This window comes from Pelophylax lessonae (assembly GCF_965119305.1).
Source record: "Pelophylax lessonae genome assembly, chromosome: 5".
Classification (NCBI taxonomy): domain Eukaryota; kingdom Metazoa; phylum Chordata; class Amphibia; order Anura; family Ranidae; genus Pelophylax; species Pelophylax lessonae.
The window spans coordinates 182,618,974-182,645,227 of NC_138772.1; the positions used below are offsets into that span (position 1 = coordinate 182,618,974).

Here is a 26,254-nt window from a genome sequence, read left to right on the forward strand (position 1 = left end):
CACACTCTCCAAAAATTTGGCTTTACAGCACCAATCCTGTCAGCTGTCCTTGCTCTTTACTCATCTCCTTGTGCACAGGTCTTTACATCAAATATGCTTTCACTCCCTTTCACCATATCTAATGGCACAAGACAAGCGTGCCCCCTGTCCCCTTCGATCTTCAACCTCCTCAAAGAACCACTGGCTTAGAAGATCAGAACTCATCCCAACATAACAGGCTTTCCCCTTCATGACAGATCCCATGATATAAATCTATTTTCTGATATTTTATTCCTAACCTCCCCTGCCAAATCCCTATCCCATGCCACCCTTAATGACTTCAGCCAGATTTCCTACTATGAAGTAAATTTTTTACGAAATCGCTGATTTTGCAACTAGGCCTCCCATCGTCTCTCCAATCACAACTAAAATACTCCTTTCCTTACACATGGAGCAAATCTAGCATATAATATGTAGGATTGCAATTAACAGCAGATCCCTTGAAACTAGCAGATGCCAACTATCTACCCTTAATAGATAAGATATCTAAAGAAACAAAAAGACTAACTTAAGTTGAACTATCTTGGTCTGGCCGCTTAGCCTCACTTAAAATGCTTATTGCCTCAAATATTATATATTTTCTGAACACTTCCCATCCCACTTCAAAGTAGCCATCTTAGATACTTAACATCCCTACTTACACTTACCAAAACAGACTTGCCAGGGGCATGGGGCCAATTGATATTCAAGATTATTTTCATGCCACCATTCTCACCCAACCAAAAAGCTGGATTACACCCTCCCCTGACATTGTATGGAATGGTATTGAACAGGCCCTGAACCCAACTTCGGACTTACGAAACCTTTCCCCATACATCTCACACTCGCTATACAAGCCTCGTTTTTGGCTTGGAGAAAACTCTGTAAATTATCACCTCCATTGCAAAAAAAAAAAAAAAAAAAACAGATGTCCCTATTTATATTACTATCCTTGTTTTTAGTACTCTTAAAAAACTATTTAACCTATTGCCCACAGATTACTATAAATACTACCAAATTACCCATTTTCTGAAATCTATAAAAACCCATCATATAAGCTTCCCAGATACAGTGTGGCAATTCTACACAACATCCCCCACGCCACCTAAAGGTTTATCCTTCTACAACATCTTCAAGCAAAAATCTTCAACCTTTATCAAATCTCCTCCATATCAAAAATAGGAATCTAATTTAGGCAAACCCCTCACTATTTCCCTGGGGCAATGTGCACTCAGAACAATATACAAGGCCTCCAAATGCGTGAACTACTGGGAACTATCTAAAAAAAATAGCCCTAAGGTGGTACTTTACGCCCTACAGAATGTCTGAATTAAGCCAGTGTAAAGCCCTGTACACACGCACAGATTGTTGGCCAACCGATCGGCCGTCTTTTGTCCAGTGTTGTTTGTAGGTTGAAATGTGCTCTAGACTTGCACTGGACTTTTGTTGGCCAACAAAAACCAACTTCAGAAGTGATGTCATGTGATGGTTGACTTTCTGTTTGTTTTTTCTTCTCTGAGCATGCCCAGTCTTGCTCATCTGATTTTTGTCTGCCGAAATCTGTACTGACTGAGGAACAATTGGCCGTTCTTTGTTGGCCAACAAAAATTTTATAGCCTGCACACCAGATTTTTTTCGGCCGAAAATTCGCAGTTGGTTGTCGGAAGCATCATACTAACAAGCCTACAATCGGCAGATCGGACGTTGGCCGAAAATTTACGGCCAACAATCTGTGCGTGTGTACGGGGCTTAATTCTCCACTTTGTTGGAGAGATTGTGGAGCAGTAGCCAACATTCCACATATGTTCTGGTCCTGTAAAAATCTGACAAGTTTCTGGCATAGCATATTTCATTGTATCTCGAACATGACAGGGATCTTGACGCCTCCTAATCCCAGTTTGGCAATATTAAACATAGGTATTAAGAACTTCCGCTTACACTTCCGCACTGTAGTTACACATGTTCTACTAGTAGCTAGATCATTGATAAGGAAATACTGTAAATCAGCTAAAGCACCTAATCTCTCTAAAGATTACCCAATCCTACTAAATATTACATATATTTAAATCTCTACTGGCTAGTAAATGTGGTACAAGTAAAAGTTTTGAGGTACAATGGAAATTATGGAAGGAATGGTTTAAAGCAAACTGATGACTTACCCCATTCGGATCATTTCTCACCAACATGTATTCTTCTTTGCTCATGTATGGGACAGACAAAAGTATTTTCCCTGTTATTTTTGTTTATACCCCAATCTATTCACCACCTGTTACTATGGAAATACTACTTTCTTAGTGCTCTACTTTTTTTGCACTTTATGTTGTACAGTAATACCTTGGTTTGCGAGTATAACTTGTTCCAACAGCTTGCTTGTAATCCAAAACACTAGTATATCAAAGCAAGTTTTCCCATAAGAAATCATGGAAACCCAGATGATTCGTTCCACAAGCATTTAATGGTATGAATAAAGATATGCTACTATCAGATCTAAATTACAGTACTGTACAGTATAAGCATGCCATCTCCTCTGTTAAATAACATTATGTGTCCCTGTGTGTGTATTGTATATAACAGATGCCGATTTATACTGTATTAGAGCGTCTCCGGCACTCATGTGACTCCTCGGCTCTCTGCTTCTCTCCTCCCCCCGTCCTCAGATGACGTCAGCGGGAGTGATCGGCCCCGCCCGCCGGGGAGAGCAGAGAGACGAGGAGTCACACGAGCGCCGGGAGACGCTCTGAAACAGTAGAAATCAGCATCTTTATATACAGTACAGACACAGGGACACATAATGGTATGTAAAAGAGGGCATTAACAGAGGGGATGGCATGCTTATAGTGTACTAAACTGCTCGTATATCAAGACGGTGCTCGTATATCAATATTTCAATTTTTCTTAAAAACGTTGCTCGTCTTTCAAAATGCTCGTAAACAAAGTTACTCGCAAACCAAGGTATTATTGTACTTTGCAAAAGTATCTTAATAAAAAAAAAAAAAAAAAACCCCGGTACCTGCCCCCCCCCCCCAAAAAAAAAAAAAAAAAAAAAAATGACATGCCAAATGTGGCATGTCAGGGGGGTCAGGAGGCCTTAAAGCAGAAGTTCCACTTTTGGGTGGAATTCTGTTTTAAGCAACATTCCCTTGTTTACAGCGAGTTGCCTATGGGGCAAGCAGGGATTATATTAATGGTTATTTATCTAAACAGCTCTCAGGTTGATTAAAGTTAAAGTTGAAACTTGAAATGTACCTATTGTATATTAGGAAACCCAATATATGTTTTTTATGACACTATTGGATTGATCTGTAACTGTATGTTTTGGGTTTGATAATTTAATAAAACTCTTTAAAACTAAAAAAAAAAAAAAAAAATTTTGTAGCTGCAGACTTTTAACAAGCACAAAAACGAGTGGAACTTTAAGCTTAGTTTCACTTTTGTTGATAGAAAAAAAAAAAAACATTCCCCTCTGAGTGATCTATGTGCATTGCAGGGGTTTTAAAAAACTTTGTTGCAGATTCCTACCTTTTGTTATTCTGAAGAAATCCCATTTTGTTACTCTGTGCTGAGTGGGTCTAATGGGAGTGGTTTCATAATTATCAATCAGCTGTGCAGCTGCAGAGCACTAATGAGGAAATCCGATGGGTCTGCACCCCTTTAGACGTGACTTCCTATTGGGAGTATCTCACCAAAAATGACATTTTTGTTGCAGGGGTTGCCTGAAATCAGACTTGTATCTTGCAAGACTTCTGGGAAAATCAATGAGCCAATCACACAAGCAGGATATTATGTTTCTGGGGAGTGTTCAATACATATTCTGTTGCCATATTGCATTTTCAGAAAATACAGTGGCTGCAGATTGAAAAGGAAAAGTAATTTTTAATGAAATTCCATTACAATATGACTTGTGTCACAATTGTATGCTATATATATATATATATATATATATATTTTTTTTTTTTTTTGCCCTACAAAAGTGGAGTTACCCTTTAAAGTCTGTAGAGCATTGCGCCCGTGATGAGTGTACAGGCGCCTGCATTTTTTACATCCCAGACCTGAGTCTAATCAGAGGTATAAACTTACCATTATGTGGCTGAAGGAATGGACGTGACTAATGATGGTCAGGTGACCACATAAGGGCACTGACGTCACCAGCCCCCTTTGTTTGCATGTGCAGCGCGGTGTTCTATCAGACTACTGCCACCTATTAGATTCTGCAACTGGAAGTGACGTTCGGACGAGAACAACTTACCGCGCATGCGCCATGTGTTCCAATAGGTTTTCTAATGTGACAGAACACGAAGCAGCGGCGTGTATCTTTTAACCACTTGCCGACCACACAGGGCAGGCTGTTTCGGCTCCAAGAGTTGCCGTACCTGCAACGCGATCCGCAGGAGCGCTCCTGGGGGCGAGTGCGTGCTGCTGTCGGCACGCTCTCGCCCCCACTAGGTAGCGGAGGTGCCGATCCACAGGACCGGCGGCACTGACTGCTGCCGGCCACCCGCAATCGCTCCCTGCTGAGAGAGAGAAGGACAGTCAGTTGTTGTAAACACACCATTGTTCTCTCTGAAATGATCACAGAGCGCCTGTGATCCTTCTATATAGGATCACAGGTCTCTATGCTCATTTCACAAGTTCCTCCCCCCCCAGTTAGAAAACACTTCCCTAGGCTCACACTGAACACTTTGATCCCCCCTAGGTTAACCCCTTCCCTGCCTATGGCATTATTACAGTAACAATGCATATTTTTAGCACTGATTACTGCAGTAATGTCACTGGTCCCCCCAAAAGTGTCAAAAATGTCAGTTAGGAGTCCGATCTGTCCGCCGCAATTTCTCACTCCCGCTAAAAATTGCAGATTGCCTCCATTACTAGTAAAAACAAAAATAAATAAATAAACATGACATAAATCTTTCCACTAGTTTGCAGATGCGACAACTTTTGCGCAAATCAATCAGAATATGCTCATTGTGATTTTTTTTACCAAAAATATGTAGCAGAATACAAATTGGCCTAAAATGATGAATAAAATTGATTTTTAATTTTTTTTGGGAATGTTGTATAGCAGAAAGTGAAAAATATTGTTTTTTCCCCTCAGAATTGTCGCTTTTTTTTTTATAGCGCAAAAAAAATAAAAAAATAAAAAAAATAAAAAAAAATCGCACTGGTGATCAAATACCACCAAAAGAAAGCACTATTTATGGGAAAAAAGACATCAATTTTATTTAGGTACATCGTTGCATGACCGCGCATTTGTCCATTAAAGTAACGCAATGCCGAATCACAAACAATTGGCCTGATCATTAGGGGACAAATCCTTCCGGTCCAGAACTGATTAACACCCACGCAAGTCTTGAATTTTACATTTATTTTAGCAGTAAACTCATCTTCTAGACTGAATAGACTATTTCACCGCGACCGAGTGAAATAGTCTATTTCACTATATAATCAGTTTGTCGCTGAGCAGTGCGGGATGTACCAAGATGGCCGTCGTCACCTTCTACATGCAGGTTTCACGCTGTATTTACTATTTTACAATGATAATAGAAATGCAATACTGTTATTCAGTATATAATGTGAGTTTACTGCTAAAATAAATGTGAAATTCAAGACTTGTGTGGGTGTAAGATGTCCGCCGCTGCTTTGTGTTCTGTCACATTAGGAAACATATTGGAAAGCATAGCGACCATGTTGGAACGCATGGCACATGCGCAGTAAATTGTTCTTGTCTGAATGTCACTTCCGGTTGCAGAATCTGATTGGTAGGGGTATTCTGATAGAAAAGCGGCAGTGAAGGTCCTGGTCACAGCCGATAGGACTAATAAAAGATGACAACTTTGAAGTTGGGGTAGAGGCAAGTTGGGAGGATGCCCCGGATTATCTCTACTGATGGCACCCACGGGGCCTGATGTAAGAACCAGGAAGAGGCAGCCAGCTCCTGAGGGCATGCCATGGCACTAGGGTTGCCACCTCATCCCTTTAAACCAGGACAAATATTACACAGGTTCTAAGGCTAATATAAGGCACTAAGTGATTTTGATTACCACCTTAATCAGCCACAGATCCTGTGTAATAATGTGTGTCCTGGTTTAAAGGGATGAGGTGGCAACCCTACATGGCACATGTCCTCTACATCGCCCTGAAGCCTCCTGGGATGTAAAAAAAGAGGATGATTCAGTCATGGCTGGGTGAGGGACGGACATGGACATGGCTGGGTGAGGGACGGACATGGACATGGCTGGGTGAGGGACGGACATGGACATGGCTGGGTGAGGGACGGACATGGCTGGGTGAGGGACGGACATGGCTGGGTGAGGGACGGACATGGACATGGCTGGGTGAGGGACGGACATGGACATGGCTGGGTGAGGGACGGACATGGACATGGCTGGGTGAGGGACGGACATGGACATGGCTGGGTGATGGACGGACATGGACATGGCTGGGTGATGGACGGACATGGACATGGCTGGGTGAGGGACGGACATGGACATGGCTGGGTGAGGGACGGACATGGACATGGCTGGGTGAGGGACGGACATGGACATGGCTGGGTGAGGGACGGACATGGACATGGCTGGGTGAGGGACGGACATGGACATGGCTGGGTGAGGGACGGACATGGACATGGCTGGGTGAGGGACGGACATGGACATGGCTGGGTGAGGGACGGACATGGACATGGCTGGGTGAGGGACGGACATGGACATGGCTGGGTGAGGGACGGACATGGACATGGCTGGGTGAGGGACGGACATGGACATGGCTGGGTGAGGGACGGACATGGACATGGCTGGGTGAGGGACGGACATGGACATGGCTGGGTGAGGGACGGACATGGACATGGCTGGGTGAGGGACGGACATGGACATGGCTGGGTGAGGGACGGACATGGACATGGCTGGGTGATGGACGGACATGGACATGGCTGGGTGATGGACGGACATGGACATGGCTGGGTGATGGACGGACATGGACATGGCTGGGTGAGGGACGGACATGGACATGGCTGGGTGAGGGACGGACATGGCTGGGTGAGGGACGGACATGGCTGGGTGATGGACGGACATGGACATGGCTGGGTGATGGACGGACATGGACATGGCTGGGTGATGGACGGACATGGACATGGCTGGGTGATGGACGGACATGGACATGGCTGGGTGATGGACGGACATGGCTGGGTGATGGACGGACATGGCTGGGTGATGGACGGACATGGCTGGGTGAGGGACGGACATGGACATGGCTGGGTGAGGGACGGACATGGACATGGCTGGGTGAGGGACGGACATGGACATGGCTGGGTGATGGACGGACATGGACATGGCTGGGTGATGGACGGACATGGCTGGGTGATGGACGGACATGGACATGGCTGGGTGAGGGACGGACATGGACATGGCTGGGTGAGGGACGGACATGGACATGGCTGGGTGATGGACGGACATGGACATGGCTGGGTGATGGACGGACATGGACATGGCTGGGTGATGGACGGACATGGACATGGCTGGGTGATGGACGGACATGGACATGGCTGGGTGAGGGACGGACATGGACATGGCTGGGTGAGGGACGGACATGGACATGGCTGGGTGAGGGACGGACATGGACATGGCTGGGTGATGGACGGACATGGACATGGCTGGGTGATGGACGGACATGGACATGGCTGGGTGATGGACGGACATGGACATGGCTGGGTGAGGGACGGACATGGACATGGCTGGGTGAGGGACGGACATGGACATGGCTAGGTGAGGGACGGACATGGACATGGCTAGGTGAGGGACGGACATGGACATGGCTGGGTGAGGGACGGACATGGACATGGCTGGGTGATGGACGGACATGGACATGGCTGGGTGATGGACGGACATGGACATGGCTGGGTGAGGGACGGACATGGACATGGCTGGGTGAGGGATGGACATGGACATGGCTGGGTGAGGGACATGGACAACTATGTGAAGATTAATAAAGGCATCCACAAAAGGCAAACCTATGCACTTCTATTACAGGGAGGGAAGCAGGTAATTCTGGGAGATATGAACAGTACACATACATTACACAGCTCTGCTGTCTGTCCAGCATGCACAGGTCCCCCGGTCCTCCTCAGTACACACATCCCCCTCACTCACCTCCGTACACTACAGTCCCCGGCGCCGCTCACCCTCCATTGGCAGCAGCAGGCAGGCCCCTGACTCCGCCCACCTCCAGGCCGGTCACATGACCCAGACAGCTTGAAAACTCGTGTGGCGCCTGGACGGGATCTGCGTGAAAGCGCCAAATTTGACGGCTCCGCCATTTCTGTTGTGAAAGTGACCAAAGACACCGCGACACAACGGAACCGAGTGACCGAGGAGAAGGATGGCGCCGGGGACAAAGAGTACGTGTCTGCAGAGAGTGTGTGTTCGGTCCTCTCCCCGGTTCATATATGTGGTAGTTGTCAGTCACATCCATATGGGCTTGTTTTCTATACAGCTCAGTATTACGGAACGAGTACAGAGGAATGGGACTGACTGCTACTAGACAGACCATGAGCGGGGTATAGGAGAGATCATATGATAGCATGGCTAGGTCTTGTATCTCTCCTCTCCAGAGAAATCCCCTTTAGCTGGGTGGGAGGACAGTGCGGCTCTATGTGTTTATAGGAGGGGGCGACAGGTACTCTTTAGAGCCTTGTCGGAGGGGGCGACGGGTACTCTTTAGAGCCTTGTCGGAGGGAGTGAGGGGTACCCTTTAGAGCCTTGTCGGAGGGAGCGACGGGTACTCTTTAGAGCCTTGTCGGAGGGAGTGAGGGGTACTCTTTAGAGCCTTGTTGGAGGGAGCGACGGGTACTCTTTAGAGCCTTGTCGGAGGGAGTGAGGGGTACTCTTTAGAGCCTTGTCGGAGGGAGTGAGGGGTACTCTTTAGAGCCTTGTCGGAGGGGGAGACGGGTACCCTTTAGAGCCTTGTCGGAGGGGGAGACGGGTTACCTTTAGAGCCTTGTCGGAGGGAGCGACGGGTACTCTTTAGAGCCTTGTCGGAGGGAGTGAGGGGTACTCTTTAGAGCCTTGTTGGAGGGAGCGACGGGTACTCTTTAGAGCCTTGTCGGAGGGAGTGAGGGGTTCTCTTTTAGAGCCTTGTCGGAGGGGGTGACGGGTACTCTTTAGAGCCTTGTTGGAGGGAGCGACGGGTACTCTTTAGAGCCTTGTCGGAGGGAGTGAGGGGTACTCTTTAGAGCCTTGTCTGAGGGAGCGACGGGTACTCTTTAGAGCCTTGTCAGAGGGAGTGAGGGGTACTCTTTAGAGCCTTGTCAGAGGGAGTGAGGGGTACTCTTTAGAGCCTTGTCGGAGGGGGTGACGGGTACTCTTTAGAGCCTTGTCGGAGGGGGCGACGGGTACTCTTTAGAGCCTTGTCGGAGGGAGTGAGGGGTACTCTTTAGAGCCTTGTCTGAGGGAGCGACGGGTACTCTTTAGAGCCTTGTCTGAGGGAGCGACGGGTACTCTTTAGAGCCTTGTCTGAGGGAGCGACGGGTACTCTTTAGAGCCTTGTCTGAGGGAGCGACGGGTACTCTTTAGAGCCTTGTCTGAGGGAGCGACGGTTACTCTTTAGAGCCTTGTCTGAGGGAGCGACGGGTACTCTTTAGAGCCTTGTCGGAGGGGGCGACGGGTACTCTTTACGCAGATGTCGGAGGGGGCGTCGGGTACTTTTTTTACGCAGATGTCGGAGGGGGCGATGGGTACTCCTTTTACGCAGATGTCAGAGGGGGGCGTCGGGTACTTTTTTTACGCAGATGTCAGACGGGGGCGTCGGGTACTTTTTTTACGCAGATGTCGGAGGGGGCGATGGGTACTCCTTTTTACGCAGATGTCGGAGGGGGCGATGGGTACTCCTTTTACGCAGATGTCGGAGGGGGCGACGGGTACTCTTTAGAGCCTTGTCGGAGGGAGCTACGGGTACTCTTTACGCAGATGTTGGAGGGGGGTGATGGGTACTCTTTACGCAGATGTCGGAGGGGGCGACGGGTACTCCTTTTACGGAGTCCTAATTGGGACAAATATTCCTGATCTGTTTACCTGGTCGCTGCAGCTAGGATTTGGCAGCTCTGAAGGAATCCGGGTATACATGGATACCCCCCCCGGGACATTGTATTCTGACAGTGAGACTCTCTGCTGTCACAATACACTGAGTTGTAGCTGATTGGCTGCAGCCACTGATCAATTAAAGCGGTGTTCCAGCGCTTTAATTGGTGTTCCAGCAAATGCTGTAGCTGCTGACTTTTAATATATATGTATCTACCTGTCCAGGGATCCCGCAATATCGATGTCAGCACCCCAGCCGATTTTTGGATCGGGTGCTGCTGCTGCCATTCGTTCTAAGGGAAACCGTCAGTGAAGCCCTTCAGCTTTACAGCCGGTTCTATACTGCACATGCGCGAAGCACGCTGCTCATTTTAATTGGCTCGGCAGCAGGGGAAGGAGGAGGCGGGGCCGAACTTCTGAGGGACAGCACTGCGTTGCTGTCTCCCAGAAGTGGGGAAGTATACCTGTCAAAAACGGGTACCTGTTCCCCTCTTCCCCCCTGAAAGGTGCCAAATGTGGCACTGGAGGGGGGAGGAAGCAGATGAGGGGAAGTTCCACTTTAAGTTTTCCAGTGTGGCCGTTCAATAGAAGTTTATCTACCAATCCAGCTTTTTTGAACAGCTTAAAATTTGGTTCACCCATCCTAGAAAAGCTAGGTGAGGGGTAGCTCTGTTCTCCTCATTCCCTTTTATAGTGATCCCAGGCCTGTGAAGGAGCCCAGGAAGAAGGGGATTTGGGAGGCAGCCCTAAAATGTTCCCCCTAGTTTCTTTTTCCAAATGCTGTATATCAAAGAACATACAGTGTTTTTTTGCATGTATTGACTTTTGTTATCGGGTAGTGCAAAGTATGGTATTTTCATAGTTTAGCAATGAACGACCGCTCATCTGAATTTTTTTTTTTATTATCTGGTCACCTGTGTTGATAGGCTTTTGTCCATGTCGGAACTGCTTCCTCTCTATACAAGTCAATGCAAATAGTCAAACTGATGTCCTACACAAGTGCAATACACCTAAAAGTTGCATTTGCTGATCAACAGAGGTTCTCCTTAGGCCCCTTAACACTTGAGTTTTTGTTGTTCAAAATTCAAACGGCCCGCATCAAAAATCCCATTACTTTCCGCTGTGTCTGTTCACACCTGAGCATGGTGTCGCTTGAGCAAGAGCTTCAAGTTTTTTGGGCCCCAGTATACCACAGTGGAAACACCTGGGGGAAAAAAAACTTCCATATTGCATTTTTTTAACCTAATAACCAGTTCTTCATTGGTTAAAAATAATTACATTTATTTTTGCAATATACCAGTAGTGCTTGATTCAATATTTTCCTCTTCAAGTACACGTTAAAACTCATTTTAGTAATTCATTTTATTTAAACAAATGGTCTTTTGAAATGTGCAAAAACTGCACTTCTTTGACACGATCTTGCTCAGCCTGCATATAGAATGCATGCTCATCTTGTGACAATCCCACAGAGTGGTGAGGGCTTAGCTTTTGGCTTTTCGTCAAAACGTTTTACAAAAGATATACATATCCGGTAAAATACTGCTCAGTCTTGCAAGGCATCACATTTTTGGGAGACAAGGACTGTTTTTTGAAACTGCTAATAGAGCGGATTATGAAGGTACCGCTATGTTCACATGATTGAGGAATGTTAAGGTTCCCTTGAAGAACCCTTTTTAAAAGGGGTTTATAACCGCCTAATGAACTTAATTTATTGGTCTTTAATTATGAGAATTGTTTGTTTTACAGGTGATCCAGTGGATATTCCCACCTGCCTAACAAGGTAAAGAAAATTCTATGATACTATTCAGGCTTTGGTATTGTGTATTGTACTCTTGAATGATGTGAATTTTTTTTTTTTATCTTGACAGCACTGATGGTGATTCAATAAAAGTATTTGTAAGAATCCGGCCACCTATTGATGGAAGCCTGGGCAGTGATGGTGACCAAGGACTATGCCTCTCTGTACTGTCTCCCAAGATGATTCGCTTGCATTCCAAACCTGAGCCAAAGATTTTTACATTTGATAATGTGGCAAATATGGATGCAACTCAGGTTTGTGTACTTGTTAAATCCTAACATGTTGGCTTGTTTTCCTTTAAATGAAAAATACCTGATTTGTGAAAAGTTTTACAATATTATAAATCCATTGTTGGAGACGGTTCTCCGACATTGGCATGTTCTAATCCGTTTCCCAGCATCCTGCAGCACAACATGCAGCAGAGAAGAACAGAATATACAGGGTGACAACCTATGTAGCCAAGGTCTCTTTGTTCCTGCTAAAAGATGGAGGACTGTGGATTTTTAAAACAACCCTTTTATTTTGAGTGTTTGTCATAGTTACACAAGCCCATGGTGACTAGCTAACTGAGATGTGGTTCTGTGACTGGGTAGTATAAGGGAATAAGGGGGGGACTTCTACTGAGCAAGAAGACTGGCTGCGGTACTTTCACAGCCCGCACTGCCTTTAGCCATCACTAGAGGGAGACTCCACTCCAATTCAGCTAGCTGACCACACACAAGCAGATATGAATCTTACATACAATCTGTTGTACTCGTAAGAGTTGGAGAGCAGTCTAGAACAGTGTTTCTCAACTCCTGTCCTCAGGGCAGATTAACAGGTCAGATTTGATTGCCTTGGGGAGATGCAGACTAGAATACTGCAATCACTGAGCAGCAAATGATATCACCTGTGATGTATTTCAGTTTTCTTGCAAACCTGGCCTGTTAGTGTGCCCTGAGGCCCGGAGCTGAGAAACACTGGTCTAGAAATTATTACACACTACTAGGAATTCCCCAGCTTTCCTACAATCTAGAACCCCAGTGTTAAATACTCCTCACTGTCCACACACAGACCAGACACACAACAAACGATAGCCTGCCACTACCCAACGGTTTGTCCTCAGACTGGTCTGCTGGGCCACCACTCGCGCACAGATCTCCGTCTAGCAGATCGGCTAGTTTACAATCTGCATGCAATCTGCCAACACGCAGTGCAATTGCATACCAATTTGGCACGTAGCTTAGACCAAGCAATTGGGCACTAAAATGCATCAATCTCTCCAGAGATACGAGTCCTAGCTTAGTACACAGAAGTCACTTATTAATTTTATATCCTGAAAGTGGGCAGTGAGTAAGAAAAATATATACAAAAAAAGGAGTTACGAACAGACACACAATTGACTATTTGCTATGCAAAAAACCAGAAATAAACCTTACAGACGCTTATCCCTTGGTAGAAGCATACCGGAAACCGGTTGGGAACTCCCCAGTTTTGAACTGGCTTCATGGACGAACAATGTCCATATCTCAGGTTCCCCAATTTATTGGAATATGGATGTGGGCTGGACTTTAGCCCTTGGCCAATCAACCCCCGGGGGTTGTCCCCGTCTCAGCCCACAGGAGGTTTTGGGTCACAGGTAGGATTTCTGACACCAGTGCATTGGTCTGATCGCGAAAGTACTAAGCACTGACTACCTGCTGCAATCAGGCGCCATATACACGTTTTGTGTGTTTCTCTAGGATTCTACACGCTACAAATAATAATTTACATGTACTTGTAGCCTAACGTGTCCCATCAAAAGGAATTATTTTCAGCTCTCTGCCACTATTTTAACTTTTTATGAGAGATAAATATACATTCCTTAGATCTGGTGAAGCCAATCAAAGTTTGCAGCCTTCTGGAGCCTTCTCCTTCCCCCTGCGGATCCTCGTAGCCAAGATGACTAGCAGTTTTCTTTGCGCCTTCAGGAGGGTGACAATCTACGTTTACTTGGATGGCAGACTCTTATTGGCATATAGGTGTCAACTCAATCCTAGAAGCTGGCCCTATCCTTTTCAAATGCTAATGAAAGAACATGTGTATGACAGATACTGAATTCTAAATCTTTAATAACCCAGAATTACACTACATCTACAATTATACAACTTCTACAGATCTCGCTAAGGCAAAACTATCCTACTCTTACATTTTAGGTTACAGTGTTACAAAAAAGTTAATGCATACATCTGATGAAAGGATATTAAAATATATATCAATTCCAATGGTCCTGTTACATTTACCCTGATTAAAGTTAGAGATAACGCTAATTTGCTCTCATGCTGTCAATCCATCACCTGCTACCTTGTTTGCAAGTGAGTTTTTTCAGCCTTTGGGTAGCAAGGGAGCAACCCCATAGGAGAAGGTGACTGCCCCTTTTTTTTTTTTTAAAGCTCTTGTCACTGGCAAGTTTGCACCTGCGACAGGTTTGCTAAAGTGACAGTGCTCTAAAGATATATTGATTTGTAAATATGGAACTTGGGCAAATGGTAATGCCTAACGGCTTGTTCACATATCAGCACTTCCATCTGCCCTTCATCTGCCCACCCCTTTTAAAGGTGTTGCGCTCTGTACTTTTCCAGGTAATGGTAACATTTTAAATGAGGGCAATGTACTGCTCTGATCCTAATAGACAAACTATATAAAGCAAATAAAGCAGCTCGCACCAATCCTGAATTGTGGATACAAATAAACCTTATATAAACATGCAGCGCTTTTTAAAGTGAAATGAACCAATCTCTTAAAGTCCACAGATATTAAGGTGGAAAACAGTTCACATGAAGTCCACACACAATAATGGATAGGGAATCAGGTGTTATCGTAATTCCAATATGACTGTGAATGCAGAAGCCACCACCAGCAATCACCAGGTGTTCAAGCCTCTTACCGGATCTGACAGACCCCCATTACAGAGGTCAGTCTAGCGTGCACAATAAACCTTCTCTCATGTAGAGCCAGCCTCAGGTCCCAAAGTCCTCTTAATCATGCAGCCCGGTAAACGTACTTAGCAGACCTCAGATCAGAGATAAAAAGTACAGACTCCTCATGGTGTAGTATATGAAACTAGCAGGTTTTAATTGAATAAAAATTGGCCACTTAAACAACATCCAGCAAGTAACAGCTGATGAAGCAGAAGCTCTGGACACCACCTTGTGGACTTTAAGAGATTGGTTCACTTCACTTTAAAAAGCGCTGCATGTTTATATAATGGTAAAATTTAGACATCTGCAATGTGGTATGCTGTGAGAAAGCAAACCCAAACTTCTGAGTGGAGCAATTAGGATAAGCTTTACATAGTGCTCTAATTGGTATCTTGTTAGGCACCTTATCACTGGACTTAAAATTTAGTTTAACCACTTCAATACCAAGCACTTTCACCCCCTTCCTGCCCAGGTCAGCTTTTGGGGCTCTCACACATTGACAGCCCCACAGTCATGCAACACTGTACCCATATTACATTTTTTTCACACAAATATAGCTTTCTTTTGGTGGTATGTAATCGCCACCGGGTGTTTTCTTTTTGTTTGCTAAATAACGAAAGACCAAAAAGCTCGTTTTCTGTTTTTAAAAGTTTGCAAATAAATCGTTCTAAATTTAAATTTAGGCTAAACTGTATTCTGCTATATTTAGTTGGTGAAAACAACCCAAATCCAGTGTTTATTATTTAGTCTGTAGGAAGGCTGGAGTCCACAAACTATGGTGTATATGTGGTGGTTTTTATTTTTTATTTTTTTTTTAAATGCTGTCACCAGTGTAGTACAGCGTCATCTTTTACCTGGTGTGGCGGTGATCAGGGACACTGACAGATGACAGTATGTGTAAAAAGTGACCATAGCTAGTTGCCAACTGTGCACTGTAGCTTTACTACTAATGTGTGGGTCAGCTGTGAAGAATCGTGTATGTGTGATCTACACTGCTCCAAAAAAAAAAAAAATTAAAGGAACACTTTGAAAACACATCAGATCTCAATGGGGAAAAATATCATGCTGGATATCTATACTGATATCTACTGAGGAACGAAAGGATGCCACATATTTTGAAGGAAATGTAAAATTATTAGGGATCGACCGATTATCGAGGGCCGATATGCACTTTCCCCGATATCGGAATTGGCCCCTGAGGTTACCGATATTTCGGGAAAGTGCTTGTACTGGAGTGATGTCTGCAGCTAGAGACATCACCCCGGTACTGGCGTCCATAGCCGATGGTCGGCTGTCTTGTAATGACAACCGATGTGGATGAGAAGGCGCTTGGCTGTCATTACAAGGAGCCGGAGGAGATGTGTCCCACCGGGAGACCTGGGCAACCAGCCTGTACGGCCGTCGAAGAGAAGACCCGATCAAAGCCGCATTCGGCTCTGATCAGGTAAAAAACCCAGAGGTGATATCATGACATCACTTCTGGGTACTCTGCGCCAAATTAAAAAAAAAATGACAGCATTCAAGACAGCCAAACTAGGCATTTTGAATGCTTTAAAGTGCAGAGGAGGGGTTTGGGGTCTTTTAGACCCCCCCAGATCCCTCCACAATTTTTTTTTTTTATTGTACGAAAATATTGCCCGATACCGATATGCGATGACCAAAATATTGGTATCGGCAATAAAATATATCGGTCGATCACTACTATATAGGGCTGAATTCAAAGACACCCCTAAAAATCTAAGTGAAAAAATTATGCAGCAGGCTAGTCCTTTTTGATAAAATGTCCTCTTTTCTGACTGTTTTTCCTTAGTTTTGCATTTGGCTAGGGTCAGTGTCACTACTGGTAGCATGAGGTGATACCTGGACCCTATAGAGGTTGCACAGGCAGTCCAACTCCTCCAGGATGGCACATCAATACGTGTCATTGCCGGAAGGTTTGCTGTGTCTCCTGACAGTCTCAAGAGCATGCAGGAGATAACAGGAGACAAGCAGTTAATGTAGCAGAGCTTTACAGGGCCGTAGGAGGTCCTTAATCCATCAGCAGGACCAATATCTGCTTCTTTGTGCAAGAAGAAGCTGTGGAGAATGTTATACTGCCTGTAACATCGTTCAGCATGACCAGTTTGGTGGTGGGTCAGTGATGGTCTGGGGAGACATCCATGGAGGGATGCACAGATCTCTACAGGCTAGACAATGGCACCCTGACTGCGATTAGGATTAGGTATCGGGCTAAAATCCTTGGCAAATGTGTACTGGCCAAATAAAAACCCAAGAGGCTATCTGAAGCAATTATTGGATAAGCTGATGCTCTCTTAAAGGGCAATCTACTCTTAGTGGGTGACTTTAACTTTGACTTGGTCGCCTGACAAGTAGCGCTCCATGCTGTGCAATGGAACCGTTCTAATCAGAGCGACTCAAGTCGCTCCGACTTAGAAAAAGGTTCCTGCGCTATTTTTGGGCGAAGTCGGAGCGACTTGCATTGACTTCTATTATGAGAAGTCGTTTGCAAGCCTCGATGAAGTCGTGCTGCAAGGGTGACTTCAAAGTCGCCCAAAGTCGGGGTGACTTTGAGTCGGAGTAGTGTAAACCGGCTCTTAGACAGATGTTTGCTTTAACATATTATTATTTATTATTTTTTTTCCTCTGAATGTAGATGCAGATACATGTAAATGCTTAAACATTTTCAAACACAGTACAGTACACTACAACTTTAAACAATGGTGATGGAGGTAATGGGCTTGTTGGAGAGGATGGGACTGCTATTATAGAATCAGAATCTGATTGAGCTGCTGGAGGCAGTTTCTTGAAGTAGACATCAAGGGATGTTTGCACAGCACTTCTCCATCTCATCATAAATAACCCTGTAGCATCTCAGGCCTTCAGTAACTGCACGGTAAACTTTGCTAAACCTCTCTGTATCAGGATCTTGCTCCTCTAACTTTGCCATTCCTGCTTCAATGAGATGAAAAGCTTCAGCTAACTGTTTTGTTGAAATTTTTTTCAATTTTGGTGTTTCTTGGTCCTGGTTTTCTTCCATAAACACTATCATTTGCTGCTCTAGTTCAATAAGGTCTTCATTGGATAGTTCTTTGTCATGGGAGTCGAGTAACTCGATGATATAATGTTCGCTGATGTCAAACTGCAGTTGATTACCAATAGCAACCACAGCTTGTCTGGTTCTGGCGATTTCTTAATCTGTAAACCCCAGAAATTCTTGTGGGAATTAGGGGCACAATTTGTTCCAACTCCTCTTAAATTTTGTTTCTTTCACTTCATCCCAAGCATCAGCAATATTTTTGATGGCATCGTAAATGTTATAGTTCTTCCAGAACCCTCTTAAGGTCATCTCATTCTTTTGGGTAGCCCTGACAGCTTGTGAGAATGTCCTTCGTAAATAATAGGCCTTAAAGGAGGCTATGACTCCCTGATCCATTGGCTGAAGAAGTGATGTGGTGTTGGGGGGTAGAAATACCACCTTTACATTGAGGTGCATGTCAGCTAAAGTGTTTGGATGTCCAGGGGCATTGTCAAGGAGAAGAATTTTAAAGGGAATGTTTTTGCTAATGCAATAATGTTCAACGGCAGAGACAAAGTGGTTCAAAGAGTGTAACTGTCACCCAAGCCTTTGAATTTTCCCTCCAAATAACAGGAAGCGATGCCTTAGTGACATTATGAAGTGCCCTCGGATTTAAGAAGTGATGCACTAGCAAAGGCTTGAGCTTTAAATCCCCAGATGCATTGCCCCCAAGTAATATAGTCAGCCTGTCCTTTGATGCCTTATGTCCTGGTGCACTTTTTTCCTCTTTTGAAATGTAGGTCCTCTTTGCCATTTTTTTTCCAAAACAAGCCTGTTTCGTCTACATTAAAATTGTGTTCTGGCAAATAACCTCCATCAATAATTTCTTCCAATATCTTGGGAAAATCAGTTGCAGCACTTGCATCGGCACTCGCTGCTTCACCTTGAACTTTAATGTTATGCAAATTAGCTCTTTCTTTAAAGGGATTGAACCAACCAACAAATTCTTCATTGAAATCCTCTTCGCTTGCTGGATGGGCAGCTTTTAAATCTTTGAAAAGGCTTTGAGCCTTTTCTTGGACTAAGGGCTCTTTCACACGGGCGGTCCGATCAGATCCGCCTGTCAGTTTTTTAGGCGGATCTGATCGGATCCTCCATGCAGCTCTATGGGGCAGCGGGTGTCAGCGGAGGTCACCTCCGCTGACACCCGCTGCCATCCGCATCCGATCCTGTGCTGAAATCTGGACGGATGGAAACCCTATTTTTCCATCCGTTCAGTAATCGGAGCGGATCTGATGAGAGCGGACAAGCGGTCCGCTCTCCTCCGATCCCCCATAGAGGGCAGCGGGTGCTGAGACACCTCCCTCTCCGCTCTGCAAGCGGAGACGGAGCTGTCATCCGCCCGGCTCAGCGGGGATCGCGGATCGATTCCCCGCTGAGCAACACGGATCCGCCTGCGGAGGCGGACCGTGTGAAGGAAGCCTAAAGAAAGGCTGATAGGCATATTACGCTGATTTTGGTGTTCTATCCAAACTGTCGGCAGCCTTTCCATCTCCACAATTAAACCACTGCGTTGCTTGGTAATAATTGTAGCATGCATTGGGGTATGGCCTTTCACATGGTCCATTATTCCATTATTCTATCTTTATCTTTTAAAATTGTTGATCGATTTGTAGATCGAAGTGCTCTGCCAATGAATGATGGAGTTTCACCTTTCTCTGATCTCTTTATTATTTCTACTTTATTTTCCATGGTGAGGGTTCTTCTTTTCTTTGCTGTATTACCAGCACTTGCATTAGATTTGTTTTTTGGCAACATTGCAGGTTAAAGACAATAAATGTGAAGTGGTGTGCGTGCGCTCTAGAAGTGAACAAGAAGAACAAAAAAAGTGTAGCAGCCAGCCAACTACCAATGTATTCTAATACTGTAAAATGGGTACTATACTGTGTTAAAACACTCACTGTCAAGGCTCATCAGTTTGATATGTGTCTTCAGCATGCAGCAGTGGTCCCTGACCCTCAGAGCCGTCCAGCAGCATGGGATCCAGTACAAGGGCTAAAAGAGACCCAGAAGGATAGTTACATTCAACACAGTCCTGCTACAGTATCCTAGAAGTACAAGTACAATACAGTGGTATGCAGTCCTGCTCCCAATACAGTGGTACAGGTAGTGGGCACAGAGTAGTACTGTAATCTCATCAGTTCCACAGGTTCCAGACAGTTCCAGCTTCTGCCTGTGCAGCGGGATGCAAGTGAGATGCTTCTGGGCAGTGTGGGGCATACAGTACATGTAGTACTGCAGCGTGCGTTGTGTCTCCCGGCACTGAAAGAAGCCAGAAGTAGCCGGCAGGGACGTCAGGTGGCCCCCGTTCGTAAGTAGGAGTCGTTCACAACTCGGATGTTCGTAAGTCGGGGACTGCCTGTAACCCTCCCAAATGTGAAGAAGCTTAAGAAATATGGGGAATTATCAAATTTTAAGCTCAACCCAATAAAATCTGAAATTCTGAGTATCGGGTTAAGTAAGAAAGAAGGATTAGCACTACAGAGGGAATTTCCATTTACCTGGTCACAATTAAAATACTTGGGGCTAAATATAACTACATCATTAGAAAACCTTTACCCTGCCAATTATATACCCATGCTAAATTAAATAAAAGTGGATATAAAAAAGATATCTAGTCGTCCACTCTCTTGGTTAGGGAGAATAAATGCAATTAAATGTTTTTATACTGCCAAGAATCCTATATAGATTTCAAATGTTCCCAATCTCTATTCCATTGACTTACTTTAAATTAATAAAATCAATGTTCCTAAAAGGTATTTGGCAAGGGAAAAAACCTAGAATACAGTACACGGTTCTCAGGAATAAATCACAGGGTGGATTGGTTGTACCAGATATTAAAAGATATTATGCTGCAGTCATAATCTCAAAAAATAAAACCGACAAAAGATGGGTTAAGATTGTTAAGATTGAAAATGCGCTAAATAGAGCACAATTAAGTAGGAATGTATGGATCCCCCAAAGTATAGGGAAATGCATGCAGAAACACATGAATTGACAACAGTGGCATTTAAAATATGCGATATGATTTACAGACAGACTAAATGGGAATATAATTCTCCCTTAATACCATTGGATGACACACAATATTTTGCACCGGGAGATGACACAATTTGGTACTTTGATAAAGAACATGCAATTAAAAGATTTAATACAGGATGGGAAATTTAGGCCATATGATGAACTAAACACTAGGGGAGGAAACCTGAAGTTAAATGAATGGAGAGATCTACAGTTAAAACATTTTGTGAGATCTCTGCCACAACCTATCAGATCTGTGGAAGATCTGTATTTAGTGGAGAAATTATGTAATACATGAATAAATATAAAGCATGGAACATCTCGTGTGTGTGTGTGTGTGTGTGTGTGTGTGTGTATATATATATATATATATATATATATATATATATATATATATATATATATATATATATATATATATATATATATATATATATATATATATATATATATATATATATATATATATATATATATATATATATATATATATATATATATATATATATATATATATATATAAATATAAAGAGGTAGGTGGCAGACCTTGGGGAGACCTACATTCATAGAAACTTGGGGAAAAAGAGAGAGGATCACATTTAAATGAGTATGAAGTGAATGTTATTCTGAGAGCCATATACTGTTATGCAATGGACATGAATACCATTGAAATTAATTACAAAAGCATATCGAGATGGTACATAACGCCAGTAGAAACACAAACATTACCCAGAGAAATCGGAACTATGTTGGAGGGGCTGTAAAGTACGGGGTACGTTGTGTCGTATATGCGTTGGCAGAAGCTACAACAATCTAGAAAGGAAATCACTGGAGAGATTTTTCTAGATGACCCATGGATGTGTTTATTCCATAAAACCGATAAATCACATAGAATGTATAAAAATACGCTAGTTCCAAACTTGATAAACGTGGCACAAGGGACAATACCTTTTTAAAAAAAAAAAAAAAATGTCTAGAATCGTAAAGCCCCTCCATTAGAGATTGGTTCAATACAATTGAATACATACATAATATGGAGTATTTGGGCAGTAGAGAGGAAGAGCAGGCTGAGAACCTTAAAGATAAATGGAGGAAATGGGTAGACTTTAAAAAGACTAATAAATATTTAGAAGAATGGGTGGAATAAAGGGTAGAATGAGTTAACGAAGAGGAAGGTGAAGTAAAGCACAACAATAGGAATAAGTGGTAGAAGGAAGGGAGAGTATGGGTTAGGGATGGGAGAGGGCGGGATTAAAATGTTGTATACTGAAAAGTATTCTGAATGTTTCTGACTATATTCTGGATTGAAAATAATAAAATGTATGTGTGTATATGTATATATATATTAGTCAGGTCCATAAATATTGGGACATCAACATAATTCTAATCTTTTTGGCTCTATACACCACCACAATGGATTTGGAGTGAAACAAACAAGGTGTGCTTTAACTGCAGACTTTCAGCTTTAATTTGAGGCTCACCTGATTTGGATGTAAATACCCTCAAATTAAAGCTGAAAGTCTGTAGTTAAAGCACATCTTGTTTGTTTCATTTCAAATCCATTGTGGTGGTGTATAGAGCCAAAAAGATTAGAACTATGTCGATGCGATGTCCCATTATTTATGGACCTGACTGTGTGTGTGTATGTGTGTGTGTGTATATGTATGTATGTATGTGTATGTGTGTGTATATATATATATATATATATATATATATATATATATATATATATATATATATATATATATATATATATATATATATATATATATATATATATATATATATATATATATATATATATATATATATAATATATCCTCCATCGTGGGGGTTACGTTCCAGACCCACCCGCGATAAGTGAAAATCCGCGAACTAGAAATAAAATATTTAAATACACCCTGGGCATGTGTGTGTTTGTGTGTGGTTTTTTTTTTTTTTTTTTTTTTTTTTTTTTTTTTTAAAGCATTTTAAGGTCTTTAAACACACCTTTTTAAACACCTAAAATATAATTAAAAAAAAAAAAAAAAAAGACTTCATGTGGGACACCTGAGGGCCTCACGTCCTCTAGTGGGCCCTGTGCTCATCACTGCTTGGCACCATGGAGCTCGATTTGGCATTTGCCATTGAACACCAAAATTGGCAGGTCTGCCACTGGCACCCTGTGCTTTTCACAGATTAGAGAAAGTTCACCCTGAGCTGATGTGACTGATGTAAAAGGGTCAGTAGAAGCTGTGGAGAATGTTATGCTGCCTGTAACATCGTTCAGCATGATTGGTTTGGTGGTAGGTCAGTGATGGTCTGGGGAGACCTATCCATGGAGGGATGCACAGATCTCTACAGGCTAGACAATGGCAACCTGACTGCCATTAGGTATCGGGATAAAATCCTTGGACCCATTGTCCGACCCTACGCTGGTGCATTGGTTACTGGTTCCTCCTGGTGCACATGTGGTGATAGTATGCAGCCAGTTCCTAGAGGATAAAGGAATTGATGCCATTGAATGGCCCCCACGCATGCCTGACCTAAATCCAATAGAACACCTCTGGGACATTTAATGTTTCAGTCCATCCGAAGCCACCAGGTTGTATGTCAGTCTGTTCAGGAGCTCCGTGATGCTCTGGTCCAGATCTGGGAGGAAATACCCTAGGACACCATCCCTCGTCTCATTGGGAGCATGCTCCGACATTGTCAGGCATGCATACAAACACGTGGGGGACTAGCCTGCTGGATCATTTTTTCACTTTGATTTTCAGGGGGGGGCTTTGAATTCAGCCCTCTTTAGGGTGATACATTTCATTTCCATCAAACAATATGCCATCTTTTCCTTCCTTCCTAACACACTACCCTGTCCATATCAGTATAGATATCCAGCATGAGGTTTTTTTTTTTTTACCCATTGGGATCTGATGTGTTTTCAAAGTGCTTCTTTCATTTTTTTTGAGGTGTGTGTGTGTGTGTGTTTATAGATAAAGATAGGTAGATTCTGCTCTTCCGGATAGGGGGCTTGCACTCCACTTGTGCTGTGATTAGTCACCGCACAAACCGATCAGCGGGTGCCGGCCAATGGATGACTGCTGACACCCACTGATCACCGAGGAGGAAGACAGGACAAAGCTCTGCATATGTAAGCAATGCAGAGCTCTGCCCTGTCAGCAGGGGTGCGCTGGATTTTGTTTCCCTACTAAGCAGGTAATAAAAACCCGCACAGCCCTTAGTGAAAGCACCAAACACAGTAAACACTAGTTAGGCACACATTTAATGTTTTGATCGCCTTCGATGTTAAACCCCTTCCCAGCTAGTGTCATTAGTACAGTGACCTTGTATATTTTTCGCACTGATCACTGTATTAGTGTCACTGCTTCCCACTAAGTGTCAGGTTGTCTGCCTCAATATTGCAGTCCCGCTATAAGTCACTGAATGCCGCCATTACTAGTATTTAAAAAAACAAATTCCAGTATATATGCCAGGGTTTGTAGACCCTAACTTATGTGCAAACCAAGTAATATATGATTATTGGGGTGTTTGTTTTTTTTTTTTTTTTTTTTTTTTTTTTTTTTTTTTTACCAAAAATATGTAGCAGAATAAATTTTGGCCTAAATTTTTATAAATGCATTTTGATCTTTTTTTGGATATGTTTTACAGCAGACAGTGTAAAAAAAAAAAAAAAAAAGCCACTTTCCTAGAGTAGTACAATTTTACGATCTTCTTGACCTCTGGAAGTGTTACCCCACCCCCTTCATGGCCAGGCCAAAAAATGAAAAGGTTTATGTACAGCATGCAAATGTCCGTTAAACTAACGCAGTGCCGTATTGCAAAAAATGGCCTGGTCATGAAGGGGGGTAAAACTTCCAAAAGTCAAATTGATAGTAAAATTATACTACTCTGGGAAAGTGATCAGGATACTTTTTTTTTTTTTTTTTTTTTTTAATACACATTTTATAATTTGTTTATACCTGTACATTTTACTGATATAAGCAACAATTTTTTACTGAATTTAATTTAAATTGATTCATTCAGCGTGTGTTGTGATTAGCCACAGCTGATCACATGGTACAGATGGGCTGTGATTGGCCCAGTTTGTACCATGTGATCACTGTGACCAATCATAGCGATCAACACAATTGTACACAATAAAATAGCATGAATCAAAGCCATTAATTTTGTACATTTTCTTATTCACTTATTATTTTTACTTGCTGATGAACAGCAGCTTTAACATTTTAAGAAATAATTTATTACACATTTAACTAACTTTTCACATATGCGCAGGGTGGACCTGTTTGGTCTATTTTATATTTATTCATTTTGTACAGTTGTCATGTGATTGGCAGCGATCACATGATACTGGCAGCAGGCCAATATACTGATCAGTCATCTGCTGTGTGCAGTGGAAACAGCCAATAATAGATCGTGCCACAGTGTGGCCCATGGGGCAAATTCCAGGAGGACCTCATACGATGTCCACCAGGAACGACCAAGGGGTCCTGCCCAGCCATCATATTAGGCTGGGCAGGAAGTGGTAACAACGATGGGCCTAATGAAAGTTTGGGGATGCGATGCAGTGACAATTCGAAGCATAAGCGTACCCTAACCTCTCTGCTAAATTGCAGCTAAAATTACGCATATGTGCAGTAGCAAATTAGCTTTAACCCCCACATGCTTCACATATGTGTCCATGGGTGGCCCCTGTTCGCAGTATAGTGACTGACCTATCATCGGTAGCTCACAGTCTACAGTAAAGGGTCAGGAGTTGGCAGGATCTGCTCCTTATCCCGTGACCTAATTTCAACCCCCCCCCCCCCCCCCCCAAATGACCCTGACGAAATAAAAGTGTACATCAGTTCAACAAAAATGGGCTTCCACTCCTCCAAGCTGGGGCAGAGTTGACCAGATCCATGCAGATTCCTTTTCTTTCTTGTCCATTGGACACAGGAAGTTCCTCTACCATCATGTTATACTTCCGCCTATAGAGATTGGACCCTGGCAAACAAGCTGTAGGCCACCTTAGAAAATCACCTCCTACCCAATGCCTCATTTTTTCTGTTAGTGTCCTAGGAGGAAGGCCACCTTTTCTTAAGCACTTCTGTGTTAAGACTAACCCATTTAACCATATATTTTTGCTAGCACTATTTATTTTTCTTCAATTAGGCTCTAGAAAAAATGTAGAATATAGCCTATCTCTTTGTTTTTAAGCTATCTTGTTTGGCCATCCTCAACTTGGTTTTGGAGTGCCATGTCTCGACCCTGCTGACGTTGTTCTTGTAGCCTATAAGAGGGCTTTCATGCAATGGGTTCATCAGGGGGCACTTTCCATATTCCGTTCTGTTAGAAGTTG

At 43.4% G+C, this 26,254-nt stretch overlaps 2 protein-coding genes across 2 annotated transcripts in view; one reads left to right on the forward strand and one right to left on the reverse strand.

Annotated features, from left to right (window-relative positions):
• The window catches only part of KIAA1143, a 38,718-nt gene extending 30,425 nt beyond the window's left edge, over positions 1–8,293 (reverse strand). The window contains exon 1 of the mRNA XM_082258408.1: positions 8,157–8,293. The gene's annotated coding sequence lies outside the window, so the exon portion shown is untranslated. The remainder of the gene's footprint in view (positions 1–8,156) is intronic.
• Positions 8,266–26,254, forward strand: part of KIF15 (kinesin family member 15) — a gene marked incomplete at its 3' end in the record, with an annotated part of 260,968 nt that continues 242,979 nt past the window's right edge. Inside the window, exons 1-3 of the mRNA XM_082258917.1 lie at positions 8,266–8,404; positions 11,829–11,862; positions 11,951–12,134. Coding sequence (XP_082115043.1) covers positions 8,386–8,404; positions 11,829–11,862; positions 11,951–12,134 — 237 coding nt within the window. The 5' untranslated portion in view covers positions 8,266–8,385. The remainder of the gene's footprint in view (positions 8,405–11,828; positions 11,863–11,950; positions 12,135–26,254) is intronic.